Source organism: Rhipicephalus microplus, chromosome X (assembly GCF_043290135.1).
Source record: "Rhipicephalus microplus isolate Deutch F79 chromosome X, USDA_Rmic, whole genome shotgun sequence".
NCBI classification, from domain to species: domain Eukaryota; kingdom Metazoa; phylum Arthropoda; class Arachnida; order Ixodida; family Ixodidae; genus Rhipicephalus; species Rhipicephalus microplus.
Window position 1 is genome coordinate 377,970,867 of NC_134710.1, and position 20,481 is coordinate 377,991,347.

The window sequence follows — 20,481 nt, forward strand, 5'->3', positions numbered from 1 at the left end:
CAGCATGACCAAGGCACTCATCCTCGTCCAGGTTGACTGAAGCACGGAAACATGTCAGAAACATTAAGTGCGCTCACACTGTGTGGAGTAGTAAGAAGGGCAAAAGGAATTAACAAGTGGCACGGCGAGTAGCAAGCTTAGACGGCGTGAAAAGAACGGTATTGTCGGAAAACGCCGCGCCGGAGATGGGAAGAAAAGCGGATCAGAAAAGAGAAATCGTACTGTCCGTGGCCACCAACACTTGAGTAAAAGCGGTTGAGAAATCTTCTGCAATGTTGCCACCGAATGGAGACAGCGAAAGTCCTTCGTGGGCGCAATCGATAACGGCATGATGGAATGAAGTCCCACCCCAAGGTTACGGCAAGAGAGCATCGAGGCAGAATGACGAACTCAGTGTAGTAAAGAGCGCAGTTCTTCACTCTGGAACTGCGTTCGTTAGATTTCCTCTTGGGGAGCTTCACATTGGCGGATGAGGGGCGATGGGGTACGCCGACGAGGGAATGAAGACCCCCATGTGCTTAAAGCTGGGAAGCAGCAGGCGCGGCGTCGAATGGCTGAGCGCCATTATTAAAGCGGAAGACATAGTCTGGACCAGAGCTTTGTGGCTGCACAGAGCCGGGAGAATACAATGAAGGTCGGAGGCCAAACCGTGATACGTGACCAGCACAGCCACATGAGAAACAGATGAGCCGGTTGTCAATGGTGTGCAACGGGTTGAAAACAGGAGCTGCAGATGGAGCAAAATATTGCTTCACAGGGCGAGGAGGCTGCGATGGTGGACAGCACGCTCTTGGTGTGCAGTTTGAAGCCGCGGGTACAGGTGAAGAAGGGAAGGTGGTCGCAGGCGCGTTTGAAACTGTCGGAGAGGGTGCTCTCGGCCTAGCAACGACGGCAGCGTAAGTTAGCGGAGCTGTCACGGAAGCGGTTCATGAGCAAGAGGTGCGAAGCCTGCCACTTGCCCCGCCGCGGTGGTCTAGTGGCTAAGGTACTCGGCTGCTTACCCACAGGTCGCGGGTTCGATTCCCGGCTGCGGCGGCTGCATTTCCGATAGAGGCGGAAATGTTGTAGGCCCGTGTGTTCAGATTTGGGTGCACGTTAAAGAACCCCAGGTGGTCGAAATTCCTGGAGCCCTCCACTACGGCGTCTCTCATAATCATATGGTGGTTTTCGGACGTTAAACCCCACAAATCAATCAATCAAGCCTGCCACTTACTCCTGTGTGACCTGCCGGATGTCAGGTGTCAAGAGCGACTCGGACGCTTGGGTGACTGGCAGAAAGGACAGCTGAAGTACGACTTTTCGTATGAATCACTTGACTTCGTCAAAAAACGAGTCGAAGGGGGCAGTCCAGTAAAGCCTAAGTCCAGTCCTTGCTGTTCAGTACTGCCTACATTTCTGCAAACCAAGAAAAACTTGTCTTACATAATCCACCGTAGCCGCTAGCTACCCGCCGTAGTGTCCTATCACGGCTAAGATACGGCCCGCATCGACGTAGGCGTGCCTTAACGTTCATCGTGGCCTCAATGTATGGCGGAGGCAATGCAATAACACTCCTGCACCTATTTGTTGGAGCACGTGACGAAACTGCAGGTGCTTCACATTTTCTGCAGTTCCCTCTGAGGTGCGTCTCATAGCCATAACAGGGTTCTTGTAAGCTAAACGACAAGTTTAATTCTGTTGTTTAGATAATTGACAGCCCTTGCTGCTTTAGTTTATTTCGCGACACTGCCTCGACATATAACTGGAAAACAGAATAAAGGGTTGGCATATGCCGCACTATTTCACTAGGCCTCCGCCACAGCAACTGAAGCCTGTAGTAGGGACATATAGCGGACCAGTTTAACGGCCCAGTAAACTTCATTCAACGAACGTCAATAAACAAGCTCTTTAGTTACAGAAGCACTACGGAACCTAATGGTAATTTTAGTATAACGAAATGCAGCGCGTAGAACACTTCAGTTCGAGAAAAATATCCTGTGACAGCATGCATTGCCTCCCACTGCATTTCAAATATTTCAACAGGTAAAGGTACACTTTTTGTGCCTTGGTTTTACCATAATCTTCGCGTTCAGCTCTGACGAGGGCGACTCGCCAGAGCTCATTGCGGAGATAATGAGTTTACGATGACAATGCGCTTCAGTTTCACCTCACAAAATGTAAGCCCCAAGTGGCCTTGAAATCTACCGGTTGCCTACATGTTTTCGATTGCCTACATGTTACCGGTTGCCTACATGTATTGCTGTCACGCCAGCTGTATACGCAGCTGGCGTGACAGCAATAGCTGCCGCATTAGCTTTGCGATCAGGTGCTGTTTATTTTGAATGCCTAACAGACGCGGATATGTCCCTACCCGTAGAACTAGACATTTTGAGCAGAAGCACCCATGGGCTTGCAAAAACGGAGGTTCTTTTCTGTCGAGTGGAATCGGCTGGAGGATGTTAAAGACAGCTTCAATACTGTAACCTAATTCGTAACCACTGCAGTTTCAAGATGACAAGTGCTGCAAAACCACTGTATGATTCACGAAATCATCAATAAATGTGATGTGACATGAAAATGTGCAGCATATCAAATAAAAAGTTCAAAAATTTCCAACACCTGGTAATTGCTTCAGCTTTTCATAGCAAGCTACTGCGTAGGCATTTTGGTTCAGAGAGCTTTCACTGTAGCAAACTTTTTCCTAGGGTGCCTTCACGTTCGTTGAGTGCAGTTTTTTCTGTACTGGTTATGACAGACACTGAGGAAACTGTAAAAGAACATTATTCTTAGATTTTGTACCAGAATAATTTGGAATCGAAGTAGAAAACGAGATCAGTGATTTTTAGGACATAATTAGGTTATACTAGGGAGAGTGTGTGCACATTGTGTTTAAGGCAAAGAGGTATATAAATGAGCTATATGATAATAGGAACATGAGGTGTCCATTTAGCCTATATCTTTGTTCCTATCTCTTTGTATATTTTCTTCTGTCTTACCATCCTTTTCTCTGATTATATGTGGGCTTTAACCTTAAAAAACCGTCACATGATTATGAGAGACGCCATCGTGAAGGGCTCCGGAAATTTCGAACCCTTCGGGTATTTTAACGTTCACCCAAGTGAGAGCCAAAGTGGCCTAGAGCTTTTTGCCCATATCGAATCTGCAGCCGCCGCAGCCGGAACTCAATCCCGCTACCTGCGGGTAAGAAGCCGAGTACCTTAGACACTATACCGTCGTGGCGGGGCCATTCTTTTCCCTCTTTATCACTTTTATTTCTGACACTTTGTTTCTATTTTGTTCCTTTTCACATCTCAAGTCCATTCATAACTCTAGGCTGCTGCTCCTAATTGTCCACGAAAAGTGTTTTTCACAAGTACACCAGCAATGTACACTGTTCACCAGAGTACATGAAGGTCAGAACATCCCTGAAGACCTTCATAATTGCGACCAAATAACCAGAAGGATTAGGGGCTAGATGACGGCCACCAAGATATAGAGGTACAGTAAATAGCGACATGAGCACAGAATGACAATCTGTCTTCAGCCCACCCTACCAAGTGCTTGAGTGAGCTCTTCAGAGACCATGATTAATTTAGCGCACAATATTACACTAGGTTTGTTCACAGCAGAGCTGATATAGGCACCTTCCTGGCCTTGTGTTGTCAAGGCTTCATCCTCGCATCTCTCTCGTTGCCATTCTATAGTGCACCGCGCCATGCGTACATCATTTTTTCCCCTATTGTGCGTCTCTTTTTCTATATCTTTCTTTCTGTCATAATACCCATTTTATGTCTATTCATCGTTTTCCTTCGTTCATTCCTTTGCTCCTATTTTTCTTTGTTTCTATGTATTCCTTCCTTCGTCTGGTATGTTTATGTTCCTTTCTTTCTCTGTATCTATTTATGAACCCGCTGTTGTGGTCTAGTGGTTGCCATGCAGTGACCGCTACAGTGACATTTCCTTCTGTCAACCCTTGCCTGAACGTGTGCAAAATGTTCCAGAGTGAATTCAGTGAAATGACGGTAAAATGGAGTGCACAACATAATCTGGACATGGTTCGCTTCATACGCGGGTGATCCACACGATGTACCATCAGATGGCCCCTTCAAGCTGTGAGAGGCCGTCAATATGCAAGGATATGAAGAACTATTGAAATGAATGCGGGAACAGAATGAGTAAGACAGTTTTGAGGAGACGATCACTCGTATTTGTGGCATAAAACGTTAAATAACGATCGCAACTATTTTTGCCTTCGCACCATCGCGCACGTTAGGGTGCTACTAACTATGTACAGTGTTATGTTTTATGAAAGGAAACACGTGGCCTGCGCGCACCGGTGGCTGCTGGCAGCGCGTTCGATTGGGAGCAAGAGCGACCACAGTCACTTTTCACGTCATCTCGTGGCGAGGAAAACAACCACTCGTTGCTGATATGGAACCAGCGGCAAGATTGCGACTCCCTCTCCCCTGAAGGCGATAACCGGCTCTCTAGTAATCACCTTGAAGGAGGAGGGGTTGAAATCTTGCCATTCTGTACCGGCAACGAATGGTTGTTTTGCTCGCCGCGAGATGACGCGAAAAGAGACTGCTGCTATCGCTCTCGCTTGAGCGCGCTGCCAGCCGCCGCCGGAGCGCCGTGTTCCCTTTCATAAAAATTGACACTGTACATTGTAAGCAGTAGCAACCATGCCGAAAACTACTAGTATATAGAAAGCAGTTCGCAGCCTTGTTCAAATGAAGCTGGGTGCATGATTGGGGCATTAACGTAAATGTTTTTACGCAGACGCGTTAGATATCACTGACTAGAAAGAAAACAGATGAAGCTTCACTAAACCACGCAAGCACTGAAACAACATAACTATATGATTTGAAGACTTATCCGATTGCTTCAAGGTTTTTTCAAGTCTCAGCTAGGTGATGTGGGTCCTAGGTTCCTTCTAGGCTGTTGCTAGACTTTGCCTGGATCAAGTTAGGTTGTTTCTACGTTGGTTCACCGCATATTGAAGTTCGAGTTAAACCATACAGTCACAGATGCGACATGGTTCTGTAAACTCCAGAGAAAGATACTCAGAATGAAACCAAGCGTTCGCACTTCTTATAGGTCTAAGGTCTTATCGTCATTGGTGTAATCCTTCCACCACTTCGAGGTCGTCTCACTGCCACCGTTGCCTCTCCTGTTCCCTTGTGTTTTGCCTTGTAAGTGCTCGAGCTCTTCGGCTTGACATCATAGTTTTGCAGCCATTTGTTGCTCTTAAGGTTTCGTTTTTCGTTTTTAGTGAACCAGTGGTGAGTAATGAGATTTGCTTAATTTCTGTGCACATATTCGCTTGTGTTAATGATAGCTTTCTGAATCGACTCTCACAAAACCGGATTCACTCTACAGCTTCAAAAGTGGTATGAAACCACCACTGTTTCTGTATTGTATTACAGAAAAAAAGTTGGCCTAAGCGCTTTTGATGTCATCACTTTTGTTTTGTCAATTCTGTTTGATGACAACAATGAGCTTTTTGGGTACCTGCCGCCGAATGAGTCTCTTCGATGGAGGGAGGTTTCGTAAAATTATGTTTCAATAAATCTAGTTTTAGCCGTACCGTAAAATCAGGATTCAGTAATCGTGAAACACCCCGTTTACGCGTATTTCACCATGACTGCATGAAATGGGCTCTTTTACACTGTGAGTACAAGGTCCATTTGTGCGCCTGTAGTAACTGAAATATTAGGTGGTGCTATCATTGAAATGTGCGCACCTTTGTTTTTATGCTCGAAGTAGTAGACCTACCCACATCCACTGGATCTGTGATCTCCTTGATTCTTCCACTAGATGCTCCAACAGCTGAACAGAATGAAAAAGTTTTAACTATGATGCAATTCAACACAAATAATCACAATTTGCCCACATTAGCCTCCAAATCAAACTGGTAAGATGTGTGACACCTGCCAACCTTGCAATTGTATGAAAAGACGACTGATATCATAGCCACCTCGGCAAAGCAGACTTTGTAGGTATCAGTACCTTGATCAATGTCTACGAACCCATGCCCCACCGCCGTGGTCTATTGACTCGGCGAAGGTCACGGGATCGAATCCCAGCTGCGGCGGCTTCAATTCCGATGGAGGCGGAAATGTTGTAGGCTCGCTTGCTCAGATTTGGGGGCACGTTAAAGAACCCCAGGTGGTCGAAATTTCCGCAGCTCTTCACTATGGCGTCTCTCATCATTATATGGTGGCTTTGGGTCGTTAAACCCCTCAAATCAAATCATCATCATCTACAAACCCGTGAGCAAAGTGACTTACATATTCATAAATCACAAGTTTTATCTCTCAGGTTACGGTGCAAGAGAGCATTACTTCAGTCTAAACCTTGCCACGTTCGAGTTTGCATACCAACGTCGTCATCAATTACGAGAGAAAAAAGTTTTGCAACTTACGATTATATTAAGTGTAGAGCTCTTCAGGGGCCTGTGTTGTCGTCCATCCATCTCATGTAGCTTGATCACGCTAGCAGAAAAGTGCCAGTACAACGAGGCATCAAAATGAACGAACAAGGTTTAAAACCATTTATTTAAGAAAAATAGCCAAAAAGTAATTGCATTAGACAACTTAACATTCATAAAACGTTTCGCGAATACCAGGCTGGCTCTAGCAGGGTGTGAGTGAGGGTACCATCACCTCGTAGAGGAAAGAGCAAATGGTTCTCCCTTTGCGCCACTTTTTTGTCAGTAAAGCGCGACTGCGCGGCTACATCTGATGGCGGAAATAACCTGTCTGAAGTCGCTGCAGAAGTCGTGATTCTCCACTGCCGTAACAAGCAGGAAGTCTATAAAGGGCAGCCAAATCTACCTGGCAAGTGCCGGACACCAAGTTTATGAGTCTGCCCAACAAGATTCTGCTCATGCCGGGGAAACCCTGCATGCTTACCTGAAACATAGGGGACATTGGCGCTTTGGTATACGGAGCAGTAGGAACTCCCCGAACGGGAATCACTGAGTGCCGCGAGACGCAATTCCTCAGGTTTCACAGTCATGCAGCTGACATATGTTCTTTTTTTTTCATAACCCTAGATAGGAGGATTTCTGATACCATCAAAGCATGTTGCTTTCTTGTTTTTCTTGCACGATTTGCCAGGACACGTGCATAGTCGTGTTCTTCACACGTCAGCCGTTGGTCTTTAGGCTAGTGGGCAGTACTGAGGAATAATTGTTTTTTTATTGCACTGTTATACCGTCTGGCAGAGGACGCAACAAACAATAATATCTTACCTAGAGGTCGTGCTGAATGAGAATTAAATCACTTCTGATTTTCTTGATGGTGGTTTTCTTACTACGCTATGGTTAGCATGAGTTAGCATAACGAATTAACAATATGACGGTCTGGGTGGAACCAAAGAAGTAGAATTTATGACACTTGCTGCATCTACAATTTTTTTCTCTTCCCAAGGAGAACGCAGGGAGTTAATGCAGACAAGAAACAATTTTTCAACACCTCCTGACGTATATTGATTTTATGTCATATGGTCTCTTCATTATTTACAGTAAGCATGAAGGAGTGTTTCCTGATGTCGCTGATTGTGAGTATCAGTTTGGGTGCAACCAAAGAAGAAGAATCTGTCATACATGCTGTATGTGTGCTCCAAAATGGGACACCTCAAGGCTACGTAGAGTTTCACCAGGTTAGTACAAAAAATAGTGTTACGCAGTAAGAACCTAAAAAAATTACCTAATAGCATCCTACCTTGGGGCATAAAAACGTTGAGAACGATGTATACAGAACAATAAAATAGCATGTTTTGGAGGCTGGGTTCCGTTCAGTGTTGAGTTCATGCCGTTTGTACTTTAACTTGAGTTGTCAGTAGCAGTTCTGGGATGTCAGAATGGTGTAACACGTAAATAATTTGGTGCTCAACAAGAAAAGTGAAACTGTGCACTTGCTTGAACTGTTCGCACTTGACTAGCATCAAATCCACAAAAACTCAGTATATGCCCCGATATTGCTACATCTTATTACGGACAAGCATAATGAAGGTATCAAAAAAAAGTGGCAGCAAGCGACTTTTCTATGAACGGGACCATTCGGCTCTGTTTTGAGGTAGAAGTCTCTTTTGAAAGGTAGACAAAAGCTTTCCTTGTGCGCAAATCAATCATATTAGTGTTCATGCTCTCGCCAACTATTACTGAAAACAGAAATGTACAATATAGGGATTGCTAAGATAGAAGAAAGAAATACAGAGAAGGTGGAGGAATAAATGAGGAAGGGCAGGGAGGTTAGAAATACAGATATTAATCTAGAAGGAAGGATGTGCCTGAATATTTCTCTAAAATATTTTAGAGATTTTAATTTAAGCTTATTGAATACGCTTATACGTAACTACCCCCTCTCTGCAACTTAGTCAAGTCTTATAATAATTATAATGACCCAACACTGTTGACGTGTCCAGTGAAGGGCGTTATGAAGTCTGAAACTGCGCCCTTTCGGGGTGTAGAGCAATAACTGCTTGGGTAAAGTCATCACACGGAAGTGCGATAAGAGTTATACCAATTAAATTTGACCAAAAAGCCACACCTTTACATATGCAGGAGACCAATTGCCATAAACCTCAGTGACTTATTGCTAATTCAGCTTTTAAATGACTCACGGTTTTTCCAGTGCAGTTAGTGCTCGTTGTGTTCAATAAGTCTCGGAAGTCAAGTTCGGCACCATATCTCTTGTGAGTGACAAATACCAGCGATAGAGGTATAAAAAGTATAATTATGGCACACTGATTGCCCAGGTGCTGAGAATCACGAAAGGGAGGGTGAAATAGAAATCCTCACCTGCGAATATTGAGAGTCATCTTTTTCGTACTGAATCAGCATAGTGTTGCCCAATAGGGGCTTTTCAAGTTGTTCAAGCATGTTTGAAATATTTCTTTAAAGGTTTAGTATCAGCAGTAGGTTATTTTCTTATCCATTTTTTGCGGTCAAGTAGACTGTCGCCTCCAAAAGTAAAGTTGTTCCTACACATAATTTCTAAGAAAATTTTTTTGTCAGCCCCAGTATCTTCTATTTCTGGTCCATGGAGATATACATTGCAATACTACAGGGACTGGTCAGGAGGTTAGGATCCCCCTTTTGCCCTACCCTGCGGGCGACCCATGTTTGCGTGTCATGCCAAAAAAGTATATATATATTGTTTTTTGCAATGCAAACATTCTTTTCACGCTACTGGAACTTAAAAAAAATCATCTCATCTCGTAATTCACGTGAAATAACTGAGAAAGTAATACCAGCCGTAAGCAAATACCATCATAATTTCTAAAATCTATACCTAAGAGGTCAAATTACTGGGGGCAAATTACTTCAGCAACGTAGGCTCTTAGACCTTAATTACGCCACCTAAATTGGACGCAAAACTATTTATTAGTTGCCTGGTGTACCACACTTTTTTTCTGTGGGGATATGCTCGCGTATCTTTTTTGATTCGCGGTTGTTATTTCAAATGAATGTCTGGTAAACCAGGCACAACAGATTCTGGATAGCTGAGCCAGTACGCTTCACAAATTGTCTTTCAATTGTCGCAGGAACCCGGGCAGCATGTGACTGTACAAGGCAACATATCTCACCTAACGCCAGGTCTGCATGGTTTTCATGTGCACGAGTATGGAGACCTCACAGATGGTTCGTTATTTACTAGTTCCCTTTCAACCACAGCTTCAGGTAGGAAAGCTGATGAGTGCACAGATAGCAGATAAATTATCTATTAGGCTTCTTTAAAGGCTCCTATTCTTTGTTTCTAACAACTTTGCCAAGGTGTAATATGTAGAGGGTAGCTTAGTGGCGCATTATGTACATTCTGTGAATTTTCAGCACTAGATAATTCAGATTGTCTATAGAACTCGTATGCCATTTTTATGCGGTAAATTGAGTAACATAGTGAGAAGGTGTAAGGAAAATATGTGAGATGCCTACACTGAGATTATCAGTGACTACGTAGGCTGATATAGTGTAATATCTCGCTACGTTAGTTTCTGACGCTATGAACGCATCCTTCTTAAGTGGTACTTCTTGTTCTATAAGTACTCCTTGAAACTACAGCTGTCCTTCCTCTAAGTGCATGCACGGCTCTGTCAGTATTTACAATTCATGAAGACTGTATCAGACGAAATATGAAAATGGTCATCATAATCACCATCATCATCAGCCTGACTATGCCCACTGCTGGGTAAGAACCTCCGCCATGTTTTGCCAATCAACCCTCTCCTGTGCTTTATGTTGTCATGCTACACCTTCAAACGTTTTGTTCTCATTGGCCCACGTTATTATCTGTATATCTCTCATGCGTTTGCGTTTTCTTGGAATCGAGTCAGTTACCCTTAATGTCCAGCAGTTATCTTGCCAACACGCTACGTTCCCAGCCCATATTCATTTCTTGATGATCTGAACTCTGATATACTTAAACTCTCTTGGTTCCCTGACCCACTCTGATTTATTAGTGTGTATTTAGCTTACACCTATCATTTTCCTTTTATCGCTGGTGGTGTCGTCCTCCATTCAAGTTGAACCCACTTTACAAGCCTGCAGTGTTCTGCTTCACAGGTAAGTGCCGGTAAGTTCTAATTGTACTATACCTTCCTGTTGAGGGATAGTGGTAAACGACTGTTCATGACTTGAGAGTAATTGCCGAATGTGATAAATCACCTAGATTCAAAAAAGCAAAGACAAGAACTGATATGTGAAAAAGCCAATAAATGAACTAGCGATGACAGAAAAAGGCATGGGTATACAAAGTTTCACTTCAGAATACATTCGCAGCTCTAAACTAGGTAACCGACATTAGCATTGATACAATGAACGATATTAGTTTTTATTTTTATCGTCAAAGAGTGTGCAATGGAAGGGGGCAAGTACCATCACTAGACAGAACACTGTCAAACTGTCTCAGGAGGCGAAAGATCTTTTTAAAAGACGACAAATTATGAAAGCCTCAATGCAAATGACAAAATATAGCCAGTGGAGCTTTCAAAACTAATCAGTAGGCGTGAGGTAGTCGACGTCAAAAGGTATAACATAAAGAGAATTAAGCAGGTTGTAAAAAATGCTAGAAGCCTACAAGCAGCGAACGCACACTTGCGCATAGGCAAAAATTGTACTTATGCATCAAAGAACAAGGAAGGAAATGTCACCAATAGGGCTAGGATAGTCGAGGTGGTGGAAGAGCTCTACAGAGAGCTGTAAAGAAGTTGAAGAACCACTATGACATCGTGAGGAACGATAATACCCCAGGGGAGTTCAACAACCTGCTAGTAATGACAGGGGAAGTAAGAAAAGCCAACAAGGAATGCAAAGAAGTAAAGCCGCTGGTGAGGTTCAAGTAATGATGGACCTCCTGAAAGATGGCGAAGAAATTCTGTTAGAAAAACTGGCCACCTTATATGCAAACTGTCTTTCACGGGAAGGGTACCAGAATCTTAGAAGAACGCCAACACCATCTTAATTCTTATGGAAGGAGACGTCAAGGGCTTGCAAAATTACAGGGCGATCATCATACAGTCGTTTTCCTACAAACTATTTTCAAAAATATTGGCAAAATGAAAAAAGGCGGCTTTACAGTTCAATCAACCAAAAACCAAGTAGGATTTTGTGCAGGCTACTCTACAATAGACCATATTCATACTGCCCATCAGGTAATAGAGAAATGAACAGATTATAGCCTTCATAGCCTTCATAGATTACTAGGAGACGTTAGACTCCGTCGAGACAACAGCACTATTGCAGACACTACGGAATTAGGGCACCGAAGAACCCTACATAAACATACCGGAAGAAGTTTGCAGTATATTCACAGCCACCATAGTTCTTCGTAAAGAAAGTGACAGAATCTCAATAAAGAAGAGTATAGAACAGGGAGGCACAATCTTTCCAATGCTATTCAACGAGTGTTTACAGGAAGTTTTCAAGAACCTAGAGTGGGAAGATTTGGAATGAAAGTTAACAGAGAGTATCTTAGTAACTTGCCAATCGCTGATGACATTGCCTTGATGGGTAACTCAAGGGACAAATTACAGCTCATGATTCCTGAACTGCGCACGGAAAGCAGGAAGGAAAGTTCGAAAATGAATATGCAGAAAATTTAGGTGATGTGCAACAGTCTCGGCAGAAAACAGCACTTTGCCATAGGCGAAGGGACTCTGGAATGTGTAAATAATTATGTGCAGTCAAGAAAGGTAGTAACCGAGGAGCATAACCATGAGAGTGAAATAACTAAAAGAATAACAATGGAGTGGATCACATTCAGCAAGCCTTCTGAAGTCATGAATGGTAGTCTGCCGCTAACCCTCAAGAGGAAGGTACATAACAGCTGCATCTTGCCAATACTTACCTACGAATCCGAAATCCGGAGGCTTAGAAAGAGTGTTCAGCTTCAATTCAAGATGACACAGAGAGTGATGAAATGAAAAATAATGGGTGTAACCTTAGGAGACAAGCAGAGAGCAGAGTGGGTCAGCGAGCCAACCAGGGTTAAGAATATCATCGTTCAAATGCAAAAGATATTGACATGGGCCAGGCACCTATCACGTAGGTAGCATAACCGCTAGTCATTAAGCGTAACTGACTTTATTTTCAGAGAAAGCAAACGCATGAAAGGGAGATTTAAAGTAAGGCGGACCGATGAGAATGAAATGTTCGCATGTACCACGTGGCAACGGCAAGCACAAGACCGGGTTGATTGGTGGATCATGGAAAATGTTTTGCTCAGCAGTGGGCGTAGTCAGGCTGTCAATGACGACAATGATGATGCGAAATCTATTCCACCCCATTCTTATTTATCTGGTTTCTTCATTTTCACGGTTCGGCTTTAGGGTTACGTAGCTGTTCTATCTAGACATGTTGTTTTAGAACTTGCAGTGTTTTCCCACCTCACCCAATGCGCTGTTCAGTACCAAGACTGTTCTTCGTTACTTTTGTTTTATTGATACTGACAAATTCTTACCTCAAGGTACGCGTGCTGGCTGATACTTACGCCCTCCGAATGGTTTGCGACATACGTAGAGGACCCAACCGCCCGCAACCTGTGCAAGACACAAGAAGCGTAGAGGAAAAAAGAAGAGGAAGTGAGTTCTCGGGACTGCTAGGAGATTTTGCTCTAGCTGTTGTTTTTCCTTCTCGAGCAAAAGATCGCTCTCGCTACGGTAGTTTATAAAAAGTTTTGTATTAACTCTGCGTTACAAATTTGTTTAAAGTGCTGGGTATAAGGCAAAGTCCCTCTCAAGTGACGGAACACAGTCTAGAACTACACAAACATGAACCCATCCAGCGGACTTGTTTATCGGCACTGCAGTTGATACCTTCGTAGTGATAGTCCTAAATATTTACCTTTGTCGACTTCTCTTAGCTCATCGACTGCTGTGAACGGGTACGTAACCGACATGACAGCTCACGTAACTTCAGCTAACACTGCAGTATAGGAGCCATTACTAACGAAACCTTTCCATGGTGGCAACCGCAAGGACTCAGAATACTGGCTTGAACAGTTTGAACACGTCGCAAAGGCTAGCGTATGTGTGGAAGATCGTAAACTTTGAAGTGTTTACTTCGCGCTTGAAAATAGCGCACGAACGTGGTACGAAAATCATGAAGCTGCCTTTCAGCCATGGGATCACTTTCGATTGGTGTTGCTCGTTGCTTTCCCGAATACTAGACCACAAAGATAGAGCCGAAGCTGCTTCCAGACAACAAACCAGTGCAATAACAAAAGTGTGGTCATGTGTGTGGATGACCTAATTCAGCTATTCCGCCGAGCGGATGCAAATATGAGTAAAAACAGGAAGCTGCGTCATCTGATGCGACGGATGAAGCATTAAATTTTCGTCGGACTAACCTTTGTTCCGAGGTGACTATGAAGGAAAGAACGCTACAACAGAAAGCAATGATATACAACCGGTATGTGAACATCACCTCTCTGAACCTTTTTCCACCAGTCTTCGGAAACATCATAGAAGCATTACGTGGGGTAATAGAGTCTGTTGCGCGGGAAAAGCTTCGGAAACAGCGCCTTCACTGTAACGCTCCGATGCTTTCGTTCCTGACAGGCGTGATCTATGAGGAGGTTAGGCAGGCAGTACAGGAACCTCCGAGTAACACACAGCCGGAAGTGTCACTACAACAACAGCCGATAATGACCTCTGCCGATGTGCTACTGCGAGGATCTCCCAGGACGTGCAGTCTTCGGAGCCGCTACACCTATGCAGTACCCGATGCCGCCAAGCCCCCTGCAGCCTTCGCCTGAGAAGAGCCTTAGGAGGAGCGATGTCTGACGCACTCCCGACAGAGTACCCCTTTGTTACCACTGTGGGGAGGCTGGTTACCTCTACCGAAAGTACCACTACCATCAGGCAGGACTACGTTTCTTTCGATTGAATGATTGATCTGTTGGTTTTAACGTCCCGAAACCACCATATGTATATGAGAGACACTAGAGGGCTCCATAAGTTTCGACTACCTTGGGTTCTTTGACCTGCATCCAAATCTGAGCACACCGGCCTACAGCATTTCCACCTCCACCGGAAACGCTGCTGCTGCCGGGATTGGATCCCGTGACCTACGGCTTAGCAGCCGAGTACCTTAGCCACAAGACCACCACGACGGGGCAACTACGTTGCTTTCCTATGAATGCACCTCGACTGCGAAATGATTACCACCCCTTAGAAATAGAGGAATCCTTGTCGAGTCGTCAAAGCTCAAGTGACTTCCAGCAACAGCAACCTCTAGTAACGACCACGGCGAGGTATAGGTCGCCGAGCGTCCGTTTTTTATCAAGCTCCCCAAAGTCTCGTTCCTCAGGTAGTGTCGGGAAAACTAGTCAGCGATTTGTAGAGGCAAGGCCGCTGTCGATGCTAATGCAGAAAAAACCTCCATTGCTGACTCTTAAGGACGATCAGGTCAGAAACCAGAGATTTGGTAGCGACGTTGTTTCTGATTTACGTGTGTTTGCTGACAGCTACGAAGTCATCGCACTAGTAGATACAGGCACCAATTGTTCAGTGATAAGCAAAGCAGTGCCCCGCCGCGGTGGTCTAGTGGCTAAGGTACTCGGCTGCTGACCTGCAGGACGCGGGTTCGAATCCCGGCTGCGGCGGCTGCATTTCCGATGGAGGCGGAAATGTTGTAGGCCCGTGTGCTCAGATTTGGGTGCACGTTAAAGAACCCCAGGTGGTCTAAATTTCCGGAGCCCTCCACTACGGCGTCTCTCATAATCATATAGTGGTTTTGGGACGTTAAACCCCACATATCAATCAATCAATTAAGCAAAGCAGTGGACTTTCTAAAACACCGAAGAAAGTGCATACTTCTTGAAAGGGACAAGTTCACATAGCAGAGGCGCACCTCACCAACCCAACTGAAATATGCCCCGCAAAAATCATAATACGCGGATTTATGTATGTCGCCAGCTTTTTCTGCGACTAGAACGCTCAAGAAAAGTCCCTTCAATATCGGCCAGAATTTCATGACCTTTACTACCTTCCTATTGCAGATGAAGATGTCATGATGCCGCCAAGATTGAGCATATCAGCCGCAGTAACCAACAAAGCATTCAGGAACTTTGAAGAACTTGCTGACAACACCGCCTTGGTACTCCGAAAAGGGATTTGCATGGCGCGACGCCTCCTTCAGTTATGTGAAGGTTATACGAATATTTTGAGGTGAAACACGTTGCAAAAGGAACCGTCATCGCCAGCCTGTATGATTTAGTTCAGGTTACGAAGGTGTTCACTTTTGAAACCAATCAATTTGATTCGCGAGATGTTTAGTCTATTCTTACAACCATCGCCATCAAGCCAGGGCTACTACCAAGGCAAAAAGAGCAAACACAGAGCCTTGTATGGGAATACGCCAAATGTTTTTCGTTGTCCGTTAAAGGTCTACGCACTCCTATCCCCCAACGTCGCATCAATGTTGATGAGTCAGCGAGTAGTACATACCAGCAATTCTATCAAGTGTCGCCAAGATAAAGAGAAGCTATAGGTATTCAGGGTTAAAAATGTTCAAAGACGACGTAAGTCAGCCTTCATCATGCCCATAGCCCTCCCCTGTTGTTCTTGGCAAGAAAAAATACCAGGTCTTACATTTCTGCATTGATTACCAGAAGTTCAGCGCCGTCAACAAACGGGAGTTTATGCTCTTCCAAGAATTCACGACAATCCAGATAGGCTGCGAAATTCCAAGTATTTTTACTCACTCGACCTCAAAAGTGGATACTGGCAGATAATATTTGACAAAAAAGATCGCGAAAAGACAGAGTTGGTGACACCCGACGGCTTATATGAGTTCAAGATACTTCCCTTTAGCCTTTGTTCAGCACACGCCACAATACAGCGGATGATGTACACAATGCTTTGCAGTCTGGAATGAAAGTTGTGTCTGGTTTATTTCGACAATGTTGTAGTCTTCTGTGCTACCTTTTAGCAACATTTTTAAAGGCTTTGGGCCGTGTTCACTGCTATAAAATCAGCGAAGTTGACGGTAAAATCACATGAATGTCGTTTTGACTTCCGTGAGTTCATTTTTCTCGGCTATGCCTTAGGTGCAGAAGGCGTCCGCTCAGACCTTGAAAAAACTGAGGCTGTAGCAAAATTTCCGAATGCAATGGACAAAAAGGCTGTTAGATTATTTTTAGGTATCTGCGCCTATTACTGATGGTTCAAAAAAAAGTAAAAAAATCATGAATCGCTGAGCCACTCACGTGGCGCACAAAAGAGGACATGTCTTTCGTATGGCTTGACGAACTAGAGGACACATTCATAGAACTACGGGAGTGTTTTAAGAGCCACCCAGTTCTGGTGCCTTTTCACGAGGAAGTGGCAACGGATATCCTCACTAATTCAAGCAATTTAGGTCTTGCGGCAGTACTAATCCAATATCAAAATGGGCAAGAACGCGTCATTGCGTACGACAGTCGCAGTATTTCGAAAGCTTAGGTGAAATACTCAGCGACCGAGAAAGAGTGCCTTGTCGTGAATTAAGCTGTCGGCAAGTTTCAACCACATTTATGTGGTAGGCCTTTTCGAGCTATAAGCAAACATCATTCGCTATGCTGGCTGCTGATCTTATTGGACGGCTTGATTAGACGGCTTCCAAGATGAGGCCTGCTCATACAGTGTAACAATATCACGTTTGTATATAAGTTCAGTCGCAAGCAACGTGATGCGGATGGCTTGTCATGAGCTCCGATTCAACCCGCTTTTTCTATTTCCTTCGAGCATGGTGAGAATTTTGATTTCTAGGGAGCTGTGACAATGTCAAAGCTGGCATATTATCAGCGATGTGACCATGAGAAACCCTTTTTGATCAAGCGCCTGTAAGAGTAGTGTATTGATGTTCAACAAGCTTTCCCCCTCGTTGCTTGTCAGCATTTGTCTTACGAAACAACATCCTCTATAAGAGGAACTTGAGCGACAGTACAGCGACATTCCTGACGTCCCTTCACGTCTTCGACCAGGTATTTTAGATTCTTGCCACGACAATCCTTCAGCTGGACGTTTAAGAGTAAGGAGAAGGCTAGCACGCATCCGCACTAAATACTACTGGCCGAAGCTGCTCAGCTCTGTACAATACTATGTTAGAACTTGGCGGGATTAACAAAGACGTAAAAGCCTACTGTTGAAACCAGCAGGTATTATTCAACCGGTACAGCCAGCAGAGGCCCCATTCACAAAAGTGGGAATGGATTTGCTGCACCCCCTGCCTACGTTTTCTTCGGAAACACGGTGGATAATAGTTGCGACTCACTACCTAACTCGATATGTCGAGACAGCGTCTTTTGTCAGAGGATCAGCCATGGAAGTACCCGAATTCTTTGTCTCTAACCTCATGCTGTGGCATGAAGCGCAAAGAGTGTTGATGAAGGACCAAGAAATTGCAATTATGAATGACCTGACTAAGTCTCCCTATTGCAAAAAACAGTGTCCCCAGCGTGATGCCGGTAAGTTTTTTTTTTTGGGGCAATGGTACACGCTGGAGACACTGGTACACGCTTGTATTCACAGGAACTTCGTTGTGCACACTGGGAAAAAGCTGTGTCGCACTGGTAGGGGCGCTGCCCTAATCGCTGTGATGCTGGTGCACACTGCCAAGCGCTGGAAGCACTGGGATTTTCATTGGCAAGCGCTGGTGAATACTGTAGCACACACTGTTTCCACCAACGCAGCGTGCACATGTGCCGTGGTATGTTTCGATGTCGTTGAATACGAAACGCTTCATTCGACGGCACGGAGAGATGCTACCCTAACAGACACCGAGCATACGTAATTTTTGTGGCGCACGTACGTATCGCAGCAATTATAATGCACCTTTTTCGCCTATGCTCCTGCGTATACCGGCCATATTCGCATCAGCCGTTTATTGCTGTAACGATTGCAAGTTGCAGTGTTTGAAAATCTGGAGCTGCACGCCACTCCTAACAGAAGCAGGAAATTGTTTTTGCTGCCAAGTTGATGGAACGTAAATGAGCTCTTTCGATCGCTTTGCAAGGTTTCACAGTGAAGGCGAGAAAAAGCTGTCGTTCGATTCCGCCACACCGCATAAATAGATGTCTGCTCATGCTTATCCTTATACTTACTTCAGGTAACAGTTAGAAATGTTCCGAAGCTCAAATGCAGAATTTTAAACCATCCCAACTCACCGCATCGACAGCGGTCTTACCCAGTGCCCGGCCCAGGGTGCATTAGGCGTTTTGTGCCAGCCGCGTTGCTGTATATGTTACCGGCGTTTCTTGCTTCGTGTACACACAATTTTAAAGTGTGAAAATAACTGTATAGTATACCTTAGACATCCATGAACCTAAATCAACTATTTTGCCTTGTGTGCATGTTCGCACAAGGAGCGCTGACGATCGATGCGTCGCGCTTTCAGCTATACGTAAGCAGGCTGTTACCGAAAGCTGCCAGCCGCACTTAGCCGGTACCTCTCTGACTAATATAGAAGAACACGCAATTTCTAGTAGGTAATTTGGTGCACCTTCACGAACTGACTCCCTGGCATATGTTTGCAGTGGATTTCATTAGTATTTCTACGGGTGTTTTTTTTAATTGTTGGTATTGATATCGCTACATATATCTGTACACTGCTACGCACGCTGTATACTGCCAGCGAAGGCCAGAAAAACGGCTGTCGCTCGGTATCGCCACTCCGCAAATGCATTTCTGGCAATGATTGACCTTCTACTTTCTTCAGGTACAGTTTAGGTAACAGTTAGAAATGTTGCAAAGTTCAATTGCTGAAACTACAAGCACCGCGACTCAGCTGCTTCAAGAGCGTCCTTACCCAGGGTTCCGTCCCAGCGAGGCATATATCGTGCCAGCCGCGTCGGTGTACATGCTGCCGGCGCTTTTTACTTTAGGTAGGCACAATTCGAAAGTGAAAGAATGACTGTAAAATACAGTTTAGACATCTCTGAGTTTAAATCAACTATTCTTTTGCGTGTGGAGCCCACACAGGGAGCGACGATGATCGATGTGTCGTGCTTTTAGCAACGCAGGTTGTCCCCGAAAGCTTCCTTCTGAGCGCAGGAGCCGGTACTTCTCTGACTCGTATGTAAGAACACGAAATTTGGAGTTGGTAATTTGGTTCTTTTTGGTGAACTAACACACTGGCGTACTTTTTCAGCGGATTGCATTAGTAATTTTTCGGCGGTTTCTTAGTTGCAGGTATCGATATAACTGCAAATATGTAATCTGGCACGCCAGATGTGTACTGCTACACCGTCGCTTGCGCGAAAAAAAATACTCAATATTGAGTCGTGTGCGCGGATATTTACTGAACAAGACATTTTAAACCATCTGTACACGTAGGCTAGTAGCAAGTGTGAGAAGCGACTATCAAAGTAAAAAAACTATAGGCAGCAGCAGCCGACACTCTGTGGCTGCTCCTCCAGTCAATTCGAGATTTTTCAGAGTTAGGATGTGGATGCTTTAAAAAACTTTGCGCTCTTGCTAATATCCACACGTCATTCGGTGCCCGGAAGCCGTTTGTTGCTGTCGAATCAAGACGCATTTGTTAATGGGAAAAATATCACGTCAATCTTGACTGTGCGACTTGTAAACATGAAGTCGAATGGCACGGTTTTCAGATAGTAATTCTACAACCCACGATGTACGTTCTGGCGTGGCGTAGTGGGAACCAAAGAAAAAAATGATGTAGCGTGGTCTGTAGTTTACTCAGTTTGTAATCAGAAGGTTGTGCGTTCAAATCCCGTTAGGAGGCGTTTTGTTTTCTTAATTTTTATTGCGAATGCGCTTTATTTTGCTTATATATTTATTTATTGCGAATAGGCACCCCCTTTTTAGCCCTGTGAAACCATTTTGCGCAAAGTACTGAGACACTGCCGCTCCAGCGTTCCAGTACGTGAGCTGGAAAGCGCTGGCACCAGCGCCATACTGGGCCCTTAATCAGGCATGGCGCTAGACACTGGTACCCAGTGGCGTGGTTTTTAGCAATAGGGCTACTATGAAATTGACGTAAACTGGTCATAG

At 44.5% G+C, this 20,481-nt stretch overlaps 1 protein-coding gene across 3 annotated transcripts in view; it reads left to right on the forward strand.

Moving 5' to 3' along the window:
- LOC119161049 (superoxide dismutase [Cu-Zn]) overlaps positions 1 to 20,481 on the forward strand; it is a 47,652-nt gene that overhangs the window by 4,568 nt on the left and 22,603 nt on the right. For 2 of the 3 annotated variants that reach the window (XM_075880035.1, XM_075880036.1), the window contains 2 exons: positions 7,511 to 7,647; positions 9,535 to 9,670. In XM_075880035.1, coding sequence (XP_075736150.1) covers positions 7,516 to 7,647; positions 9,535 to 9,670 — 268 coding nt within the window. In that variant the 5' untranslated portion in view covers positions 7,511 to 7,515. The remainder of the gene's footprint in view (positions 1 to 7,510; positions 7,648 to 9,534; positions 9,671 to 20,481) is intronic. The other variant, XM_037413373.2, reaches the window with a different exon arrangement.